The following is a 19,517-nucleotide window of genomic DNA, read 5'->3' as shown; positions in this document are numbered from 1 at the left end:
TAGTTGCTCAGTCATGTATGATTCTTCGTGATTCCATGGACTGAAGCCTGCCAAGCTCCTCTGTCCGTAGAATACTCCAGGCAAGAATACTGGAGTGGGTTGCCATTCCCTTCTCCAAGGAATCTTCCCAACCTAGGGATCGAACCTGGGTCTCTTGCATTGCAAGCAGATTCTTTACCATTTAAGCCACCAGAGAAGCTCCCATACATGGGAGTGAATAGGGCAGGGCTTCTCCAGATATGCTCTTGGGCAACCCCTGTCCTGGAATGTTCTGGGAACTGTTTAAGAGAGCAGGTTTCCCACCCCAGCCCTGGAGCTTCTGATTCATTAGATCTGAGAGGTGGGGATGAGAGATGGGGCTTCTTACTTGCCTATTTTCTCACATTCTGAACTCATGCCTACTTCTGGACACCCAAGCCCTCATCGTCACTAACTGGCCACTTCTGCTTCTCCAGGAAGCTTGCCTTGTCCTTCCTATTCAAACAGCTTTTCTTCTGTCTGTGACAACTGCCACGGCTTGCTGTCTGTACTTACTCAGTCCGCTATCAATGGCCTATGCATCCCCTGTCCTGTGTGCACATCCCATGTCTATAATTAGTTTGTTAGGTCAGGAACTCTCCTTACAGATCAGTCACTCAGTACTGAGCCAAGTCCCCTGTCAGCACTCTTGGGCTCCACTACCACACCAGTATTTCCAACCTTTCAGAGCCCAAAGATCCCTTTTGTCATCAAAGAACTTTACAACCTCTACCTGAAATTTGCTGTAATTTTAATTTTTGTGTGACTTCCCTGATAGCACAGACAGTAAAGAATCTGCCTGCAATGCAGGAGACCTGGTTTCAATCCCTGGGTCAAGAAGATCCCCTGGAGAAGGGAAAGGCAACCCACTCCAGTATTCTTGCCTAGAGAATCCCATGGACAGAGGAGCCTGGCAGGCTACAGTTCCTGGGATTGCACAAAGTCAGGCACAACTGAGCGACAAACACTTAGTAATCATGGGTTGAGAAAATGCATAGTAGTGAAATCCTATTGTGAAATCAGTAATGTCTTCAGACAAATTTATAATATATCTATCTTAAAAGTAACTGCCACGACTTCCCTGGCGGTCCAGAAGTTACAACTTTGCTTTCCAATATGGGGCATTTTCGTTTGATCCCTGGTCAGGGAGCTCAGATCCCCCATGTCTCATGGCCAGAAAAGCCAAAACATAAAACAGAAGCAATATTGTAACACATTCAATAAAGACTTTAAAATTTATCCACATCAAAAGAATCTTAAAGTAACTGCCAAACTTTAAAATAGAGACTCCTATGGAGAAGGCAATGGCAACCCACTCCAGTACTCTTGCCTGGAAAATCCCGTGGACAGAGGAGCCTAGTAGGCTGCAGTCCATGGGGTCGAGAAGAGTCAGACACGACATCACTTTCACTTTCACTTTCACTTTTCACTTTCATGCATTGGAGAAGGAAATGGCAACCCACCCCAGTGTTCTTGCCTGGAGAATCCCAGTGACGGGGGAGCCTGGTGGGCTGCCGTCTATGGGGTCGCACAGAGTCGGACACGACTGAAGCGACTTAACAGCAGCAGCATGCAGCATAGAATGTGTTCCATCTACAGACTATGCCAGGAGGGCATTGAATACTCTGACCTCTTGCTGTCAGTGGCCTAGCTCAGAGAAAAGTATAGGATGAGAGTTTAGGGGCTACTCTCTTGGCCTCAAATTTGTAGTATGACACCCAAGTTGAGGTGTCAGGGTGTTTGGAAAATATAAACTCTTTCTCCAGCTAACAGCAATAATGACAAGTCTGACCATGTCATGTTGTTATCGTCCACATTACTCCAATAGCCCTCACTGGATTCATCTGTTGTTTAACTCTCTGACTAAATGTCTTTTAATCTGGGACCTGGCAGAGAATGGCTAATACCCACCAAAGATTCTTTGTGCTTCCCGAGTAGCCCAGCTTCCTTTGCAGTCAGGGTGAGGCCATGTGACTGATTCCGGCCATTTGACTTTGAGCAAAGTAATGTTATTCACTTATGGTTCCTTGTTATGGCTACATTTAAAGTCACATGTTGAGATCGTGATGTGGAGAGGGAGTCTGGATCCATAAGACTCTGGATGGGAGCAAGTTACGTGGACCTCTAGATTCTTTGTAGGTTGTGCTAAACTACTGAGATTTGGAGCCTTATTTGTTTCACAAGCTAGCATAGCTTTTGTTGCTATTGTTTAGTCACTAAGTCATGTCTGACTCTTTTCGACCCCATGGACTGAAGCTCACCAGGCTCCTCTGACCATGGGATTTTCCAGGCAAGAATACTGGAGTGGGTTGCATTTCCTTCTCCAGGGGATCTTCATGACCCAGGGATTGAACCCAGGTCTCCTACATTTGCAGGGGGATTCTTTACCACTGAGCCACAAGGGAAGCCCCTTGCATAGGTTAGCCTGACTAATATATGAAAGTGAAAAAAGAGCTTTTAAGGAACTGCTAAATACCTAGATCTGTGCACCTAGATATAAGAGAGAGAGGGAGAAGGAGAGCTTGGGTATTTGAGAATACTGAGCAGGAAGGAAAGAGGTAGCTAGGAGCTGCATCATATGAAGAAATGTAGGCCACAATGAGAAGTCTAGGTTTTGTGCAAAGGCAACCATAAAGAGCATAAGAAGAGAACTGACGTGATCTAATTTGCACTTTAGAAAAATAGCTCTGGCTGCTGTGTGAAGGCTAGATTGGAAAGGCAACAAGCAAGGCTGTAGGAGCCAGTTAAAAGCTTGTTGCAATTCATCCAAGACAAGAGATGCTAATGCCTTTTATTAGAAAACAGCAGAAATGTTGAGAAGCAGATGGATTTGAAGAATATTTAGAAGACAAAAATGGATAGACCAAAAAGAGATTGGCTGTAGCAAATGAAGCAGGAATCAGAGATAATGACTAGATTCTTTGACTAGGTCCTAGTAGGAAAATCATAGGCCATTCAGGTAAGACCCAAATCAAATCTCATACAATTATACAGTGGAAATGGCAAATGGATTCAAAGCATTAGAACTGATAGAATGCCTGAAGAACGATTGACGGAGGTTTGTAACATTGTACAAGAGGTGGTGATCAAAACCATCCCTAAGGGAAAAAAAGGCAAAATTGTTGTCTGCAGAGGCCATACAAATGGCTGAGGAAAGAAGAGAAGCTAAAGGCAAAGGAGAAAAGGAAAGATATACCCATCTGAATGCAGAGTTCCAAAGAAAAGCAAGGAGAGATAAGAAAGCCTTCCCCAGTGATCAATGCAAAGAAATAGAGGAAAACAATAGAATGGAAAAGACTAGAGATCTCTTCAAGAAAATTAGAGATACCAAGGGGACATTTCAGGCAAAGATGGAAACAATAAAGGACAGAAATGGTATGGACCTAACAGAAGCAGAAGGTATTAAGAAGAGGTGGCAAGAATACACAGAAGAACTCTACAAAAAAGATCTTCATGACCCAGATAACCACAGTAGTGTGATCACTTACCTAGAGCCAGGCATCCTGGAATGCGAACTCAAGTGGGCCTTAGGAGGCATCACTACAAACAAAGCTGGTGGAGATGATGAAATTCCAGCTGAATTATTTCAAATCTTAAAAGATGATGATGTTAAAATGCTGCACTCAATATGCCAGCAAATTTGGAAAACTCAGCAGTGGCCACAGGACTGGAAAAGGTCAGTTTTCATTCCAATCCCAAAGAAGGGCAGTGCCAAGTAATGTCCAAACTACTGCACAATTGCACTAATTTCACATGCTAGCAAAATAATGCTCAGAATTCTCCAAGCCAGGCTTCAACAGTACATGAAGCAAGAACTTCCAAATATTCAAGGTGGATTTAGAAAAGGCAGAGGAACCAGAGATCAAATTGCCAACATCCATTGGATCATACAAAAAGCAAGAGAACTCTAGAAAAACATTGACTTCTGCTTCATTGACTACGCCAAAGCCTTCGACTGTGTGGATCACAACAAACTGTGAAAAATTCTTAAAGAAATGAGAATACCAGACCACCTGACCTGCCTCCTGAGAAATCTGTATGCAGGTCAGGAAGCAACAATTAGAACTGGACATGGTACAACAGACTGGTTTCAAATTGGGAAAGGATTACAACAAGGCTGTATATTGTCACCCTGCTTATTTAACTTACAAGCAGAGTACATCATACGAAATGCTGGGCTGGATGAAGTACAAGCTGGAATCAAGATTGCTGGGGGAAATATCAATAACCTCAGATATGCAGATGACATCACCCTCATGGAAGAAAGCGAAGAACTAAAGAGCCTCTTGATGAAAGTGAAAGAAGAGAGTGAAAAAGCTGACCCAGAGGGATGGTACGGGGAGGGAGGTGGAAGGGGGGTTCAGGATGGGGAACACGTGTACGCCCGTGGTGGATTCATGCTGATGTGTGGCAGAACCAATACAATATTGTAAAGTAATTAGCCTCCAATTAAAATAAATAAATTAAAAAAAAAAACAGTCAAAAAAACTAAGATCATGGCATCCGGTCCCACCACTTCATGGAAAAATAGATGGGGAAACACATATAGTGACAGACTATTGTCTTGGACTAAAATGCAGACTAAAATCACTGCATATTGTGACTGCAACCAAGAAATTAAAAGATGCTTGCTCCTTGGAATAAAAGCTATGGCCAACCTAGACAGCATATTAAAAAGCAGAGACATTACTTTCCTGACAAAGGTTCCACTAGTCAAAGCTATGGTTTTTCCAGTAGTCATGTACAGATGTGAGAGTTGGACCATAAAGAAGGCTGAGCACCAAAGAATTGATGCTTTTGAACTATGGTGTTGGAGAAGACTCTTGAGAGTCCGTTGGACTGCAAGGAGATCCAACCAGTCAATTTTAAAGGAAATCAGTCCTGAATATTCACTGGAAGGACTGATGCTGAAGCTGAAACTCCTGTACTTTGGCCACTGGATGCAAAGAGCTGACTCATTGGAAAAGACCCTGATGCTGGGAAAGATTGAAGGTGGGAGAAGGGGATGACAGAGGATGAGATGGTTGAATGGCATCACCAACTCAAAAGACATGAGTTTGATCAAGCTCCAGGAGATGGTGAAGAACAGGGAGGCCTGGTGTGCTGCAGTCCATAGGGTAGCAAAGACTTAGACATCACTGAGTAGCATTGATCCTTTGGGTAATTGAAGATGCTATTCATGAAAATAAAGACTGTTGGAACCAAAATGAATTTTGGGGAGAATCCAAGACCTCTAGATATGTTAAATTGTGATATCCAGCAAAGCAATGGAGATGGCAAGTAGGCAAAGGGATTACCCCCATCCAGTGCCCATGAATGAGGTTTGAGCTCCAAATACACTGAATGGGAAATCAACTTGCTATATAACTGGTGATGCCCTAAACACTAATGAACTTGGGGGATAATGACGTTTAACATGGCAGACTACAAAAATAATCTCATCTGTTTAAAAAAATAGTTGTCTTTGAAAATCTGTTGGAGTAAGGCTTTCATGGACTTAGAAGCTAACAGAAAATCAATCAGGGACAAAAGCACCACCTAGACTTAGGATGAATTCTGAGTGGGGCATGTTATGATACCTAAGTCTTATAAAAATCTGTCTTTGATTATTCCTTTCCCGCACAGGTTCATCTATAAGGATTTCATTTGTCAAGTATTTTCATTATCTTCAACAGCAGTGGTCCGCAACCTTTTCAGCACCAGGGGCTGGTTTCATGGAAGGCAGTTTTTCCGTGGACCAGGGAGATGGGGGATGGTTTCGAGATGATTCAAGGGCATTACATTTATTGTGCACTTCATTTCCATTATTATTACATCAGCTTCCATCACAGATCATCAGGCTTTAGATCTTGGGGATTGGGGAACCCTGTTCTGCAGAACTGCATCCTTTGGTTAATATTTAAGGTGATTGCTGTTTCTTTCTCATTCCCCAACTCCTTTCACGCTAGTCCCCACTTTCACCAATCTCTAAAGGCAGCCATCTCCACCCCACTCTATGCAAGGTCCTTCAGACTCAGTTCTTATTCAGTATTGCTTCCTCTCTGGAGGAAGGCAGCATCTGGCATCCTAATTATAGGACACGTTTTGTAGTCTGTGAATGAGGCACAATCACAGCTCTTGCCCTTCCCTTTGGGGAGGACAGAGCACATCCGGTGCTTGCAGGAACTGTGAGCACACAGCAGCTGTATGTAAACTCCCATAGCTGAGTTCACGGCCAGTGAAGGCTCTAAAGTTGAACTGTCCTCGAGGCTTCTAGCCTAGATGAACTCTGCTGCAGGATAAGGTCTCCCTTTTGACCATTCTCCCCTTTGACCATTCCTTTCATAGCAAGCTTTACTGAACTTTCCTGGGCAGGTCCCAGAGCTAGAAACCTTAGTGAATGGCTTTCAAACCATGATTTCTGTTTTCTGGCCTGTAACTAAATGTATTTTCTTGAATCAAAAATGCTATCAATTGAATAATGTTGTGAGGGTAAAAAGAAAAAAAAAAAGAAACATAACTGTATATAACCATATCAATAATGTAACATAAAGAAGTCCCTGGTGGTCCAGTGGTTAAGACTTCATCTTCTAATACAGGGGGTGCAGGTTCAATCCCTAGTTGGGAAACTAAAATCCCACATGCCTTGTGGCCAAAAACCAAAACATGAAACAGAAGTAACTGTGTTGTGACAAATTCAATAAAGACTTTAAAAATGGTCTACATCATAAAAGAAACTTAAATATATGACATATCCTGGGTTCAAAATACTGAAGCGTGTGTGTGAGGGGGTGAAGGGATTACATCTTGGATTCTAGTAATAGCAGGTTTTCCTGAAAGGGAGTAGAAAGAAATGACAGTTTCTATGGAGACAGTATTCTATTTCCTTTATTTTTGTTTCTTCATCTATAAAATGGGTATGAGTAACGTAGGTAGACAACTGCATAGGGTGAAGGCCATTTCCTCAAGCAAATCCAATCAAAATAAATGGAAAAGGCAAAATGAATAAGAAATTGATAAGAGTGTTTATTGAAAATCTTTCCTTGATCTAGTAAAACGTTTGGGGAATGTATAGGAAAGTGGTCAGTGGATTTTTTCTTTAATTTGGGGCTGATGAAAAACCTTTTGTTGTTGCCTTTGCTGTTTTGAGTTTTGTTCCCCAAAACATCTATGGGGAACAAATACCTTACAAAACATATTAGTAGCCTTTCCTGCAGTGGTTGGTAAGCTTCAGATAATGAAAATGACTGATACTGAGTGACTGGTGATATTTCTGAACCGGATTCCCAGACAGCAAACAGAGGAATAGATGGTCTGGAGCAAATGTTGTAGTAACAGACCAACAGTTTTCATTTTGATAAAAGTAGGTCTTATTAGTATCTATTAAAAAAATAATGTCTCAAGCCCTAATTTCTAATATCAATGTTTTAGCACAAAGCCAAAGGTGATTAAGCTTTTTAAAAGTGAGCTGACTTAAAATATACTGCATTTAATAAAACAAATAATATTAGGGTACAGCAAAAATTGGAAATGCTTGCAATTTGGGGAAAACTGATGTAATTAAATGATTTAAAGACACATTAACCCTAGACTATTTCTTCTATGGTGGTTATTGTTTAACTCGGTGTCTGACAGGAAATTGTTTTTGTGAGTTTATACTATTTGTCCTCAGGGTGGAGTGCTTTAAAAACCCACCAAACTTTCTTACATTCTAATTAATTCTAATGTCAGGATAGTGTACTATTTATCAAGAATCTAAGTGTAGATTAAATTTAGTTTTATAGGATTCCCCACCTCCCCTGGCCCTGACCAACTGATACACTTTGTAGAGAACAGTACATGAAGGGAAAATAATTCTCTAGTAACCAATTTTCCCGTTTATAGTCCCACTTGGGTCTTCTTTCCATTTTTAAATTCAACATGTTTTCTCTAGGTGCAGGAAGCTTGCATGTGTGACTTCTTGCTAAGCTGCTTGCTTACTTCCAGACACTTAGACATATAACACACACTCACTATTTCATCCAGTTACCTGTAATCCCCTAATCTCAGCTCAATGAATTCTACCTGCTCAGGGACAAGGTCATATCCCTCTGTCTTGCAGTCACACAGTACCCTCTTCTCTTTTGTGGCCCTTATCCTGATTGGTGAATATGTACCTATTTCTATCAGTGTGTGCTTAAAATCTCTCAGCTAAAGTTTAGGAATTCCCCTAAGTCAATTAAGAATATGTTCATGATATTAGAGATAGGAACAATTTCTTAAATAGAATGCAAAAAGCAGAAACCATGAAATAAAAACTAATTAATGGGTTATTAAAAATAAATAAATTTTAAAAATAATAGTAAAATAAAATCTCTCAGCCTCACTAGAATGCAAGCTCCAAGAGGAAAGGGATAGATGTCTAGGTTTTACTCACCTGGTACAAAACAAAAAGTTTAATAAGTGGTTTTTTTGTTTGCTTGTTTCAATGAATAAGTGTTTGAAAAGTAAAAGTGTTAATCTTAAGCTCAGTCGTGCCCGGCTCTTTGCAACCCATGGCTTTTATTTAATTGACCCCTATAATAAAAATGGAATTTGCTAAAGATGGGGTTTAGTTGAGTTCATTAAAATGTAAAAGAAAAGAACTAGAATTAATTGAAAATGTGAGCCAGGCAGGACGGAGTAAATTTGGGAATAAGAACAAAATTTGTTAACAAACTGTAATTAACCCAGTATTTTAGACCCATGATCCACCATAGAAGAATGGTCCCTCCACACACCCCCATCTAGAGGAAATCCTGCCCAGTGGAAAAGTGATATTAATACCCGAGAGGATTACTGCTACAAGCAGAGGTGACGTGAGTGTTAATTAGCAAAATCAAATAATCCCCAAGTTTATTGTTAGTGGGAGGTGCCAAGTTGAAAAATTAGAATGAGAGGAAGACTTTACAATTAGAAGGACCTTGGAGAGTTGCTTCAGATATGCCCCTCCCTTTCTGAAAGCAATTAAAACCACACCTCAGATAAAAGGATTACACAATCCCCCTTTGTTTCCTGTTCTACTTTTGCAAGGAAGTAACTTATCAGGAGCAAGGGGGAAGCAGTGGGTCAAGGAGTTTGTCCATCTTGCCCCTCCAGCCCATTGCTTTGCGCTTCCAGCAGAGCACGGCCTGGGGCCCACAGCTCTGGTCCTTGGGTCCCTGCCTGACAGTCTCCAGGGCTTCTTCCCCTCAGCATCATAAATAGCCTTAATAGGCCACCTGGCCCTTGTCATCTCTACACGCTCTCCTTTTGCTACCTCTATGGGAGAGTCCTGTGAATCTTGTTTCTAGAACCAGTTCTACCTGGAACACCCTCTTACAACCTTCTACCTAGCTAATGGTGTCTATATACATATACACATAGAAACACACACACACAAACATATTTTATTTCTTTAAAAAAAACACAAAACTTTATTTTGTATGGAGTATAGCTGATTAACAGTTAACCTCCCACCCGCTTCCTCTGATTGACCTGGGCGGGTGGAGACAGGACTCTCATCCCTCCAGCCATCCAGCACCTCCGGGCCTGTTTACATTTCCTCCCTGTGACTCTCGCCTGTGCCAGCAGCCTGGAGAGCTTAGAAGCTGACCTCTGGGGTCACTGCAGTTGGTAGTCAGAGAAGACAGTCTGAGGACTCTTCCCCAAAGGATGTTCCCCCCCACCCCCCACCAACTTAAACTTTTTATTTTGTGTTAGGGTATAGCTGATTAACAATGTTGTGACAGTTTCAAGTGAACGGCAAAGGGACTCAGCTATACGTGTGCATGTATCAATTCTCTCCCAAACCCTACTCCCATCCAGGTTGCCACATAACACTGAGAAGAGTTTCCTGTGCTGTACAGTAGGTCCTTGCTGGTTATCCATTTTAAATATAGTAGTTAAGCGTATTGTTTTCTGAATCATTGCAATGTCTTGCCCCTTTACCCATAACTACTTTAGGATGGATTTCCTACAAACAAGAACAATTTCTTATATAAGTGCCATATATTTATCATCATCAGGAGAGTTAACATTATTAAAATCCTGTTTCTAATCCGCACTTCATGTTTAAATTTTCCCCATTGTCCAGTAATGTCTTTTATACCTCTTTGATCTCCCCCTGTCCAGGAGCCAATCCAGGATCTCACATTACATTTTAACCTTCTTTAATCAGAAACTGTTCCTCTGCTTTTCTTTGACCTTTGACATTTGAAAAACCTAAGCCAGTTATTTTGTAGACTAGCCCTCAGTTTGAGATTTTTCATTGTTTCCCTGTGTTTTCCACAGAAGCGATGTCCTTCTCAGTATATTGTGTCAAGGGGCTTAAGATGTCAAATTATCCCCAAATAGGTGATGTTTGCTTTGATCTCTTGGAGAAGCTGGTGTCTGCCACATTTCTCCACTACAAAGTGCTTCTCTTTTTTAAAACCATTGTAATTAATAATTTGAAGGAAAGAGACTTTGAAGCTATGTGGATATTCAGCTCCTCATCAAGCTTTCATCTACTAATTTGACATCCATTTTATATCTGTTTTATTTTTATGGAAGCTTAGTTAACATTGTTAATAAAGAAAAAAAGGAACGTGATATGATAAATGGACTTTCTAAATTACCTTACCTAAAATACCTGCATCTCCCATATCAATCCAATCTTCCTTTATGAAGATCTTATCACATAAAACTGAGAGATGTCTCATATGTATGGCATTAGTCAAGGCAAGATTTCTCATTTGCATTTTCTATTCTATTCATGAATGATCTTTTCATTTCCTTTTCTTTTACAATCATAATATTTTATAAAAAAGAATCTATGAAAAGGACATTTATTTTAATAATGAGGAAAAAGATATATATTATTCTTTCAGTCTTACCAGCTGTCAAAATATTGCTTTTGGTCACATCATGATGGGCATCAGTAATTGCATTTACTTTTTCATGCTTGATACAAGGGCTCACTTAAGTCTCCGAAGAGCTTCATGCAGCCTTGGGGTCTATGAATTGGAAATCATTTGGATTGATTAAAGTCATGAGGAGGATTAGGATAAGGGTCAGATCATAGGAGCATCAGGAAGATAAAATATTACCATTTAAACGAGAAATGGAACTTTTTCTCCTTTAGTGAATCTCATTTTCAATGACAGATGGAGTTGGTCACTGTAAGATTAATAATACCTGACATTCACTCATCCATTTATTCAAAAGAAAATCATTCTGCAAGCCTACTAGGTGAGAAGAAAACTCTGTACAACTTCTAACCTTATAAATTATGTATTTGAATAGATTCTTCTGGATCTCTAAGCAAAATATGACCAAAAGGAACCTTGGAAGCTTGATTATAGGTTCTATTAACATGTTATTGACTGGGGGATTTTTGCAGAAATTAACACCTATGGCTAGTGATTTGTTATGTAAGTGAATATTGAAAAGTCTCTGGTCAATAATGTTTAGGTAAAAAAGATGTATTAATATGTCTCTAGTCAATAAGTTGTTAGAAGAGCTCAGAACCTGGAATACCCTAGAAAAATCAGCCTGCTTCCTCCATCTCAGACTAAGCACTCAATTTTAGAAACCACCAAATGGAAAGGAGAGAAAGAAACCCCCGCCCCTGACAACCAAATCAGAAAAACCCTGTGTGTTCATAGAAGCACATTTAGTGAAGTCCGCTCACCTCAGGCCCAAATTTCCTAGAAATAAACTTTCTCCTTTGTTTCACCAATTACTCTCATGTGAGGTTCTGACCACAGATGAGGTACTCTGAAATATCATCAGTATCAGAAACTTTAGAGAGAGAGAAAACCTGAAGAATAAATATCTTTCCCCTTAAGATACATCTCCACTTACTTCACATACTGTCCAATTTGTTCCTCACAAAAAGCTTGTGAAAAAAGTTGAGTAAGACTGCTGCTGCTGCTAAGTTGCTTCAGTCGTGTCCGACTCTGTGCGACCCCAGAGACAGCAGCCCACCAGGCTCCCCCATTCCTGAGATTCTCCAGGCAAGAACACTGGAGTGGGTTGCCATTTCCTTCTCCAATGCATGAAAGTGAAAAGTGAAAGTGAAGTCGCTCAGTCATGTCCGACTCTTTGCGACCCCATGGACTTCAGCCCACCAGGCTCCTCTGTCCATGGGATTTTCCAGGCAAGAGTACTGGAGTGGTGTGCCATTGCCTTCTCCAAAGCATGAAATGAAAAGTGAAAGTGAAGTCACCAGTCGTGTCCGACTCTTAACGACCCCATGGATTACAGCCCACCAGGCTCCTCTGTCCATGGGATTCTCCAGGCAAGAACACTGGAGTGGGTTGCCATTTCCTTCTCCAATGCATGAAAGTGAAAAGTGAAAGTGAAGTCGCTCAGCCGTGTCTGACTTTTAGCGACCCCATGGACTGCAGCCTACCAGGCTCCTCCATCCACGGAATTTTCCAGGCAAGACTAGATCTCATATTCTGGTGAGAAAACTGAACACCAGAGAGATGAAGGGACAGTTTGGAGTCAGGGATGAATCACAGCTAGAATTCTGATCCCTGGGGCCATAGCCCTCATGGCTATGCTTTTGCCCCAGTGAGTATACTTACTCCCCATACCACCCACCAGCTTCAATGCTTTCATAGTACTTTTATTTATGTGATTTTTAAAAATTATATTTTTCTATTTGGCTGTGATGGGTCTTTGTTACTGCTCGCAGGCTTTCTCTAGTTGTAGCAAGCAGGGGTTCCTCCTCTAGTTGTGGTGTGCAGGCTTATCACTGCAGTGGCTTTCCTTGCTGCGGAGTGCAGGCTGAGTAGTTGTGGGGCATAGGCTTAGTTGTTCCCCAGCATGTGGAATCTTCCTGGACAAGGGATCGAACCTGTGTCCCCTGCACTGACAGGTGGATTCTTAATCACTGGACTACCAGGGAAGTCACTATTTATGTGATTGTTAGCTTAATGTCTCTCACTCTATCATACAAGGATTATAGGGATTAAACCTATTTTTCTCACCTTCTGTTCCACAGCCTACCATGGATGGTTTTGGATGGACACATGGATGGGCCAATATCCCACCTGTTTCTCTTAACCATAGCCATGTGTTAAGCTGACACAATACATATTTCTCCTGACCACGGTAACCTCCTGTGTCCTTTTTCAGATCGGAGCTTGCTATAAGACATGGCCCTCTCAGTGGACTCGTCTTGGCACCGGTGGCAGAGGCGAGTCAGAGACGGCTGCCCCCAGTCTCCGTCGGAAGCCACGCCGCTGCTGCTCGCAGAGAAGGAGACGCGGAACTACAATCCGGCGCAGCAGCGGGTCGTGTTCCCCAACAATCACGCGTTCCACCAGGACTGGGCAAAGTTCTCCAGGCGATACTCCAGCAACAGAATCTGTACAACCAAGTACACCCTCTTCACCTTCCTGCCCCGGAATCTCCTAGAGCAGTTTCACAGGTACACGACCGCCTGGCTGAACGCTGTGTGCTTTAACCATGCGTTTGCCACTTGGATGAATTCAGAAATGCTGCTTTCTGGGCTACCTTTCCTTTAGTATCCAAATGCATGTACCTTGGGAAGCTTTGTCATTCGTTCATTTGCTCATTCAATATTTATCAGATTCTACTCGGTGTTAGGTCTTGTGTTGTGTATTAGAGATAGATGAGGGAGAAAAAAAAGAAAGACGCATTGTCCTGACTATGTTGGCTAATGAAGGAAACCAGATGTTAATTTTAGGAATTATATGCTTGCTAAGTCACTTCAGTCATGTCTCTTTGTGACCCTGTGGACTGTAGCCCACCAGGCTCCTCTGTCCATGGGATTCTCCAGGCAAGAGTACTGGAGTGAGTTGCCATTTCCTACCCTGGTGGATCTTCCCAACCCAGGGATTGAACCTATGTCTCTTGTGTCTCCTGTATTGGCAGTCACGTTCTTTACCACTAGCGCCGCCTGGGAAGCCCAGAAGTTATATAAATTGGTGTAAGCTGTAATTCACATAGGTACTTCCAAGGAGAGGTATGTGTTGTTGTTAGAATGAACACAAGAGAAATCAGGCCTAGTTAGGAAAGTCAAGAAAGACTTCCAGGAGGAAGGGACAGTGGAAGTCTAACCTGAAAGAAAAGAATGCATTAACCAGGTGGAAAGAGGCAGAGAGAAGTCAGAAAAGGGAGCCAGAAGAATGTTCTTTCAGGCAGACCCTTATGTGTGAAGGCAATGTGGCAAGAAGGAGCAAGATGTACCTTGGAAAGCTTAAAACTTGCAAGTCATTGTTTTGAGATAATATAGGCAAAATTATATTTTAATTATAAAGCAAAGTATGCATCCAGACATTATCCTAAATTTTGTAATTATTAGCACCTACCATTTATCGAGCAACTACTATACTCTGGAACCCTCTATTGCATACATAGTAAATACCATCCCATGTAATAAGTATAGAAAACCTTTAAAGTACGTAGTACTATCTTCATTTTAGATGGATTTGACTTCAAAGCCCTTACCGTGACATTCAAGGTGACACTGAAAGAGAATGTCATATTAGTTAGTAAGAGCTAGTAGTAGGGAGGAGAAGGCAATGGCAACCCCACTCCAGTACTCTTGCCTGGAAAATCCCATGGACAGAGGAGCCTGGTGGGCTGCAGTCCATGGGGTCGCTAAGAGTCAGATACAACTGAGCGACTTCACTTTCACTTTTCACTTTCATGCATTGGAGAAGGAAATGGCAACCCACTCCAGGATTCTTAGCTGGAGAATCCCAGGGATGCGGGAGCCTGGTGGGCTGCCGTCTATGGGGTTGCACAGATTTGGACATGACTGAAGTGACTTAGCAGCAATAGTGGGGAAGAAATAGTGTGTCAACTATATTTTTCTTCTCCGTAGTTTTCACTCACACCTTTCTTGCCCCCTCCAGATGGGCTAACCTCTATTTCCTGTTCCTGGTGATTCTGAACTGGATTCCCACCTTGGAAGTCTTCCACAGGGAAATCACCATGTTACCATTGGCCATTGTCCTGTTCATCATCATGGTCAAAGATGGCATGGAGGACTTTAGGAGATACCGCTTTGATAGACAGATTAACTGCTCCAACATCCAGATATACGAATGGTAAGAGCAAGTATTCCTCTGTTTTCTCTGTGGATTGTGTAAACTTATTAGCATCCTCAAAAAGTTGGTCTCTCTTCTCACTTTTTTTTTTCAATTCACTTAATTCAGTGATACTCAACCAGGGCAATTTTCCCATGAAAGGAACTTCTGAACTGTTTTAGAGACATTTTTGGTTGCCATATTGGGAAGGAAGGTCCTACTGGAATCTGGTGGGTAAAACCAAGGATGATGCTAAACATTTTACAATATACAGGAAAACCTCCCACAACAAAGATTATGATCCTGTCCAAAATGTCACTAGTGCTGAGGTTTAGAAACCTTAATTTAACTCATGTGAACACCATATTAGGGCTTCCCTGGTAGTTCAGATGGTAAAGCGTCTGCCTACAATGAGGGAGACCTGGGTTCGATCCCCGAGTCAGGAAGATCCCCTGGAGAAGGAAATGGCAACCCACTCCAGTATTCTTGCCTGGAAAATCCAACGGACTGAGGAGCCTGGTAGGCCACAGTCCATGGGGTCGCAAAGAGTCAGACACGACTGAGCAATTTCACTTTCTTTCTAAACGCCATATTATTAAACCTAGGATGTTACATTATTAAGAGGAGGATAGAAAGCTCAAGACTTAAACTCTAGGAATTTCCACTGTGGGCCAGAGGCTAAGACGCCACGCTCCCAATGCAAAGGACCCAGGTTCAATCCCTGGTCAGGGAAGTAAATCCCACATTCTGCAACTGAAGATCTTGCATGCCACATTTGAAAGTCCCACATGTTATATGAAGATCTCAAGTGCCCCAACTAAGACCTGGCACAGCCAAATAGTAGACAGAGAGATAGATAGTTTGTTTTTTTTTTTTCCTTTAAGAATTAAACTCTGAAATTGACTGACTCATCTCAGGAGACCAACTTCAGGAACAGCTCTTTGAAGACTCATGGGCAATGTCTCCAAACCAGAAAATATATACCATTTTTAGAGCATCTGTGGCTCTTGGCTGTAAATCCTTGCCTTTAGAACTTAACCGGGTAGGTTTTAGGACCCAGAGTTGGCACACCTGTTCTGGGTTGCCTGGGGTGGAAAAGGAAGCTACCTGTAAATGACGTCTGCATTCCAACAGGTGGAGTCTCAACAAGTAGAAGGAAGTGACCAGTGGATACACACCTGTTCTCTGCAAGCTCTTTCCTTGACATCCTTGTCCCTTAGTGTTTATATACCGGCTTTTTATTTTTAGTTTTCCTTTTGAAAACAGAGAGAAATTTTCAGCCAAGAAGGCAAATCAAAGATGTCATCACTTGCTGGCAGCTGAACAATGGAAATGATCAGAAAAGAACTTCTTTTATGGGAAACTCGAGTGTCCTGCTATAAGAGTTAGAGACAGGATTGAGCAGAGATGAGAAAGGAAGGCAAGAAAAGGCGGAAAAGGAAAGAAGACAAGAAACGAGTGGTGGTTTCCAACCTGCCCTTTGAAAGATGGGCCCACAAAGAGAACCCCAACAGACATTATCGTGGGAATCAAATCAAGACCAGCAAGTACACTGTGTTGTCCTTTATACCCAAGAACATCTTTGAGCAGCTGCACCGGTTTGCCAACTTCTATTTTGTGGGCATCGTGGTTCTGAATTTTATCCCCATGGTCAATGCATTCCAGCCAGAGGTGAGCGTGATACCAATCTGTATCATCCTGGCAGTCACTGCCATCAAGGATGCTTGGGAAGACCTCCGGAGGTACAAATCTGATAAAGTGATCAATAGCCGAGAGTGCCTCGTCTATAGCAGGTAAAGCCGAACACCCGGGGAAGTCTTGACCCCAGCTCTGATCTTTCTGTGGCTGCTGCCACTGCAGCAGCTGTTTATGAAAGGATGGGGTAGGGAGATAGCATTATTTTATTGTAGTGAAGATGTTTGATTCTCCACAATGGGGAATATATAAATATATATATATACACACACACACCAGTAGTAGCATTTTATAGGCAAATTTTAAATGGACACAAATTTTTAAAAATAATGAAAGCTATGTTTTGCTTAGGGATACTATTATATATATACCGTATATATTATATATAAATATATATATAAATATACATATATATATAAAGCAGAAAACAAAAGAAATTGAGATTTGAGTCCATCATTTATTAAAACTAGGAGATCTTTATTTATGTGACATTTCCTTTGCTGTGTAAATGTGTTAGATGTTTAAGAATTTTGCATAAATTCACATTCATTTTGGTTGAGTGTGGCCATAAGCATGTTGGAGCATGTTTAGAGACCCTCAGAGAAAAGCGGCATCACTGTTTTTCAGGGGAGTGGTGGGCACTGTATTAGAGAATCAGCCCCGGACACACTGCCCACACTGAACTCTGTCTCCATCAGTCATTAATTCTGTGTGACCTTAGGCAAGGGACCTCACCTCTCTGAGACTCATTTTGTCATCTGTAAAATTGGAACACTTCCTGAGGTGGTCGTGAGAGTTGAGTGTAATAATCCTTGGAAAGTACTTAGCACTGCTCCTGTTGTATGATAGTCAGTATACAAGCCATCGTGGCCTTATTTTTAGAATGTAAAACTCATATTAGCTTCCTCAAGACTCTCTCTCCAATGTCCCAACCCAAACAAAAACGGCTCACCACTTGTCTTGCCATGCTATAAAACATAATTTTATATATGCTGTTGTTTTAGAAATACTCCACTGAGTCAATAACCAGAGTGGGTTGTTGGGAAAAGAACATGCTCCCAGTCAGTAAGGGAAGATAGTCGAGTTATCACGTATCTCAACTTTATGACAATTCCTATAGCCTAGAAAGAAGCAAGGGAATGGAGTCTGGGCTTGCAGTGAGATTTCAGTGACAAAGGGTGCTTTCTGGTCTGGCAATGAGACGCCTTAGATGAGTCAGTCAATTGCAGCAGGTGAGGGCTTGACTTCCTGCCAAGTAAGAAAAAAGTCCATCTCTCTTGAGAAGCACCGTCACTCTGACTTGTTCCCTCTCATTCCATGGATCCCAGTTTAGCAGAAGTTGGTACTGTCACTCTGGTCCTTCTTGGGGTGAAAGGAGCTTGCTCCAGGGTGTGCCTTGCCACTGTTCAGGGGCTGCTGCTTTCTAAGAAGCCCTCTTCCCTGGGGAAAAACATGTTACTTATCGACTTAGAGCTGGCTGATGAGACCGTTTAACAGCCAGACTCCACTCAGAAAGTTGTAGCCTGGGGAAGCTTCTCAGGAGATCATGTAATGCAAGGGACTCAGCGGGCCCTCGGGCACCCCTAAGAGAATCCATACCCTCCCCTCAGTGAAAGATGAGCTTCTGGTCCCTGTGCCCGCAAGGCCACAATTGCATACCTAAAAATATTAACCTGAAGCCTTGATGTTCTCACCCCCTCCTCCCCGGCTAGATCTAACTGTTGAATGTGGTTAGCACACTGCATACCTAGAGTTAAGACTGAATCATTCCTCAGCTTTGGATAAGGACATTATTAAGAGAGAAAAAATAGTTGTTGGAGTGTGTCACTTTTCCCAAAGAGACTGTTTTTTTAAAGAAAGCCTTGTTTGTCTTGTCACCATTCACCCGCCACCTCCGCCCCATTATCTTTGGTTTTGTGCTTTTTTTTTTTCTGTCTTTCTCCTTTGTTTCCTTTACTATTTTTCCCATAGAAGATGCCCTGTGAAGCTGGTTCCTGTGAAGCAGGGACACGTGTGGACCTCAGTCAGCTTGGTCCTGCTCTCCCTGCTCTGTTCAGAGCATCCCATAAAAATGGGCCTGTTCTGGGGTAATTTCAGGGTTAGTCAGACTGACCTGTGCTGGGTGCTGGCCTGACACAGGCCAGGATGTTGTCATTCTGCTCTCAAAATAACTTCCAGAAGAACAGCAATAAATGATAAATTGGTGATAACAATCCAGAGAAAAAGACATTTATTCCCAGGCCACTGGTAGAGAGGGACATAAAGGTTTTTCTTTTGTTTTTTTAAACCTATAATATCATTTTATTTTTTTTCTTAATAATATAATTTCAGAGATATCTTCTCAAAATTGTTATACATCGATGTTTAGTAATAATAATGGGTTTGATCATTCTTAGTTATTTTGGTGAATCATCATTTAACCCAGAGAGTATTTGAAAACCAGAATCTAAGTTCAATTTATTTCAATACTTGATTATCATAGTTGTCAGGACTTAAAAATTACTTTGGGAATGCTTATATCATGCTATATGTACTGGGGAGGACTTACAAATTCTTTTTTCAACTGCTGCTACTGCTGCTAAGTCGCTTCAGTCGTGTCCGACTCTGTGCAACCCCATAGACGGCAGCCCACCAGGCTCCCCCGTCCCTGGGATTCTCCAGGCAAGAACACTGGATCGGGTTGCCATTTCCTTCTCCGATGCATGAAAGTGAAAAGTGAAAGTGAAGTCGCTCAGTCGTGTCCGACTCTTAGCAACCCCATGGACTGCAGCCTACCAG

The 19,517-nt window shown here is 41.9% G+C and overlaps 1 protein-coding gene across 7 annotated transcripts in view; it reads left to right on the top strand.

The window, feature by feature from the left end:
* The window catches only part of ATP10B (ATPase phospholipid transporting 10B (putative)), a 392,121-nt gene that overhangs the window by 235,053 nt on the left and 137,551 nt on the right, over nt 1-19,517 (top strand). For 6 of the 7 annotated variants that reach the window (XM_086412751.1, XM_086412752.1, XM_086412750.1 and 3 more), the window contains 2 exons: nt 13,123-13,417; nt 14,871-15,065. In XM_086412751.1, the coding sequence (XP_086268877.1) occupies nt 13,143-13,417; nt 14,871-15,065 (470 nt within the window). In that variant the 5' untranslated portion in view covers nt 13,123-13,142. Of the gene's footprint in view, nt 1-13,122; nt 13,418-14,870; nt 15,066-16,188; nt 16,838-19,517 lie in introns of those variants that run through there. The other variant, XM_086412755.1, reaches the window with a different exon arrangement.

This window comes from Bos grunniens, chromosome 7 (genome assembly GCF_055505025.1).
Source record: "Bos grunniens cultivar Pamir isolate PY7600 chromosome 7, Bosgru_T2T1.0, whole genome shotgun sequence".
NCBI classification, from domain to species: domain Eukaryota; kingdom Metazoa; phylum Chordata; class Mammalia; order Artiodactyla; family Bovidae; genus Bos; species Bos grunniens.
The sequence above is the reverse complement of the archived record's forward strand: the minus strand, read 5'-3'. Positions and strand labels throughout refer to the sequence as shown.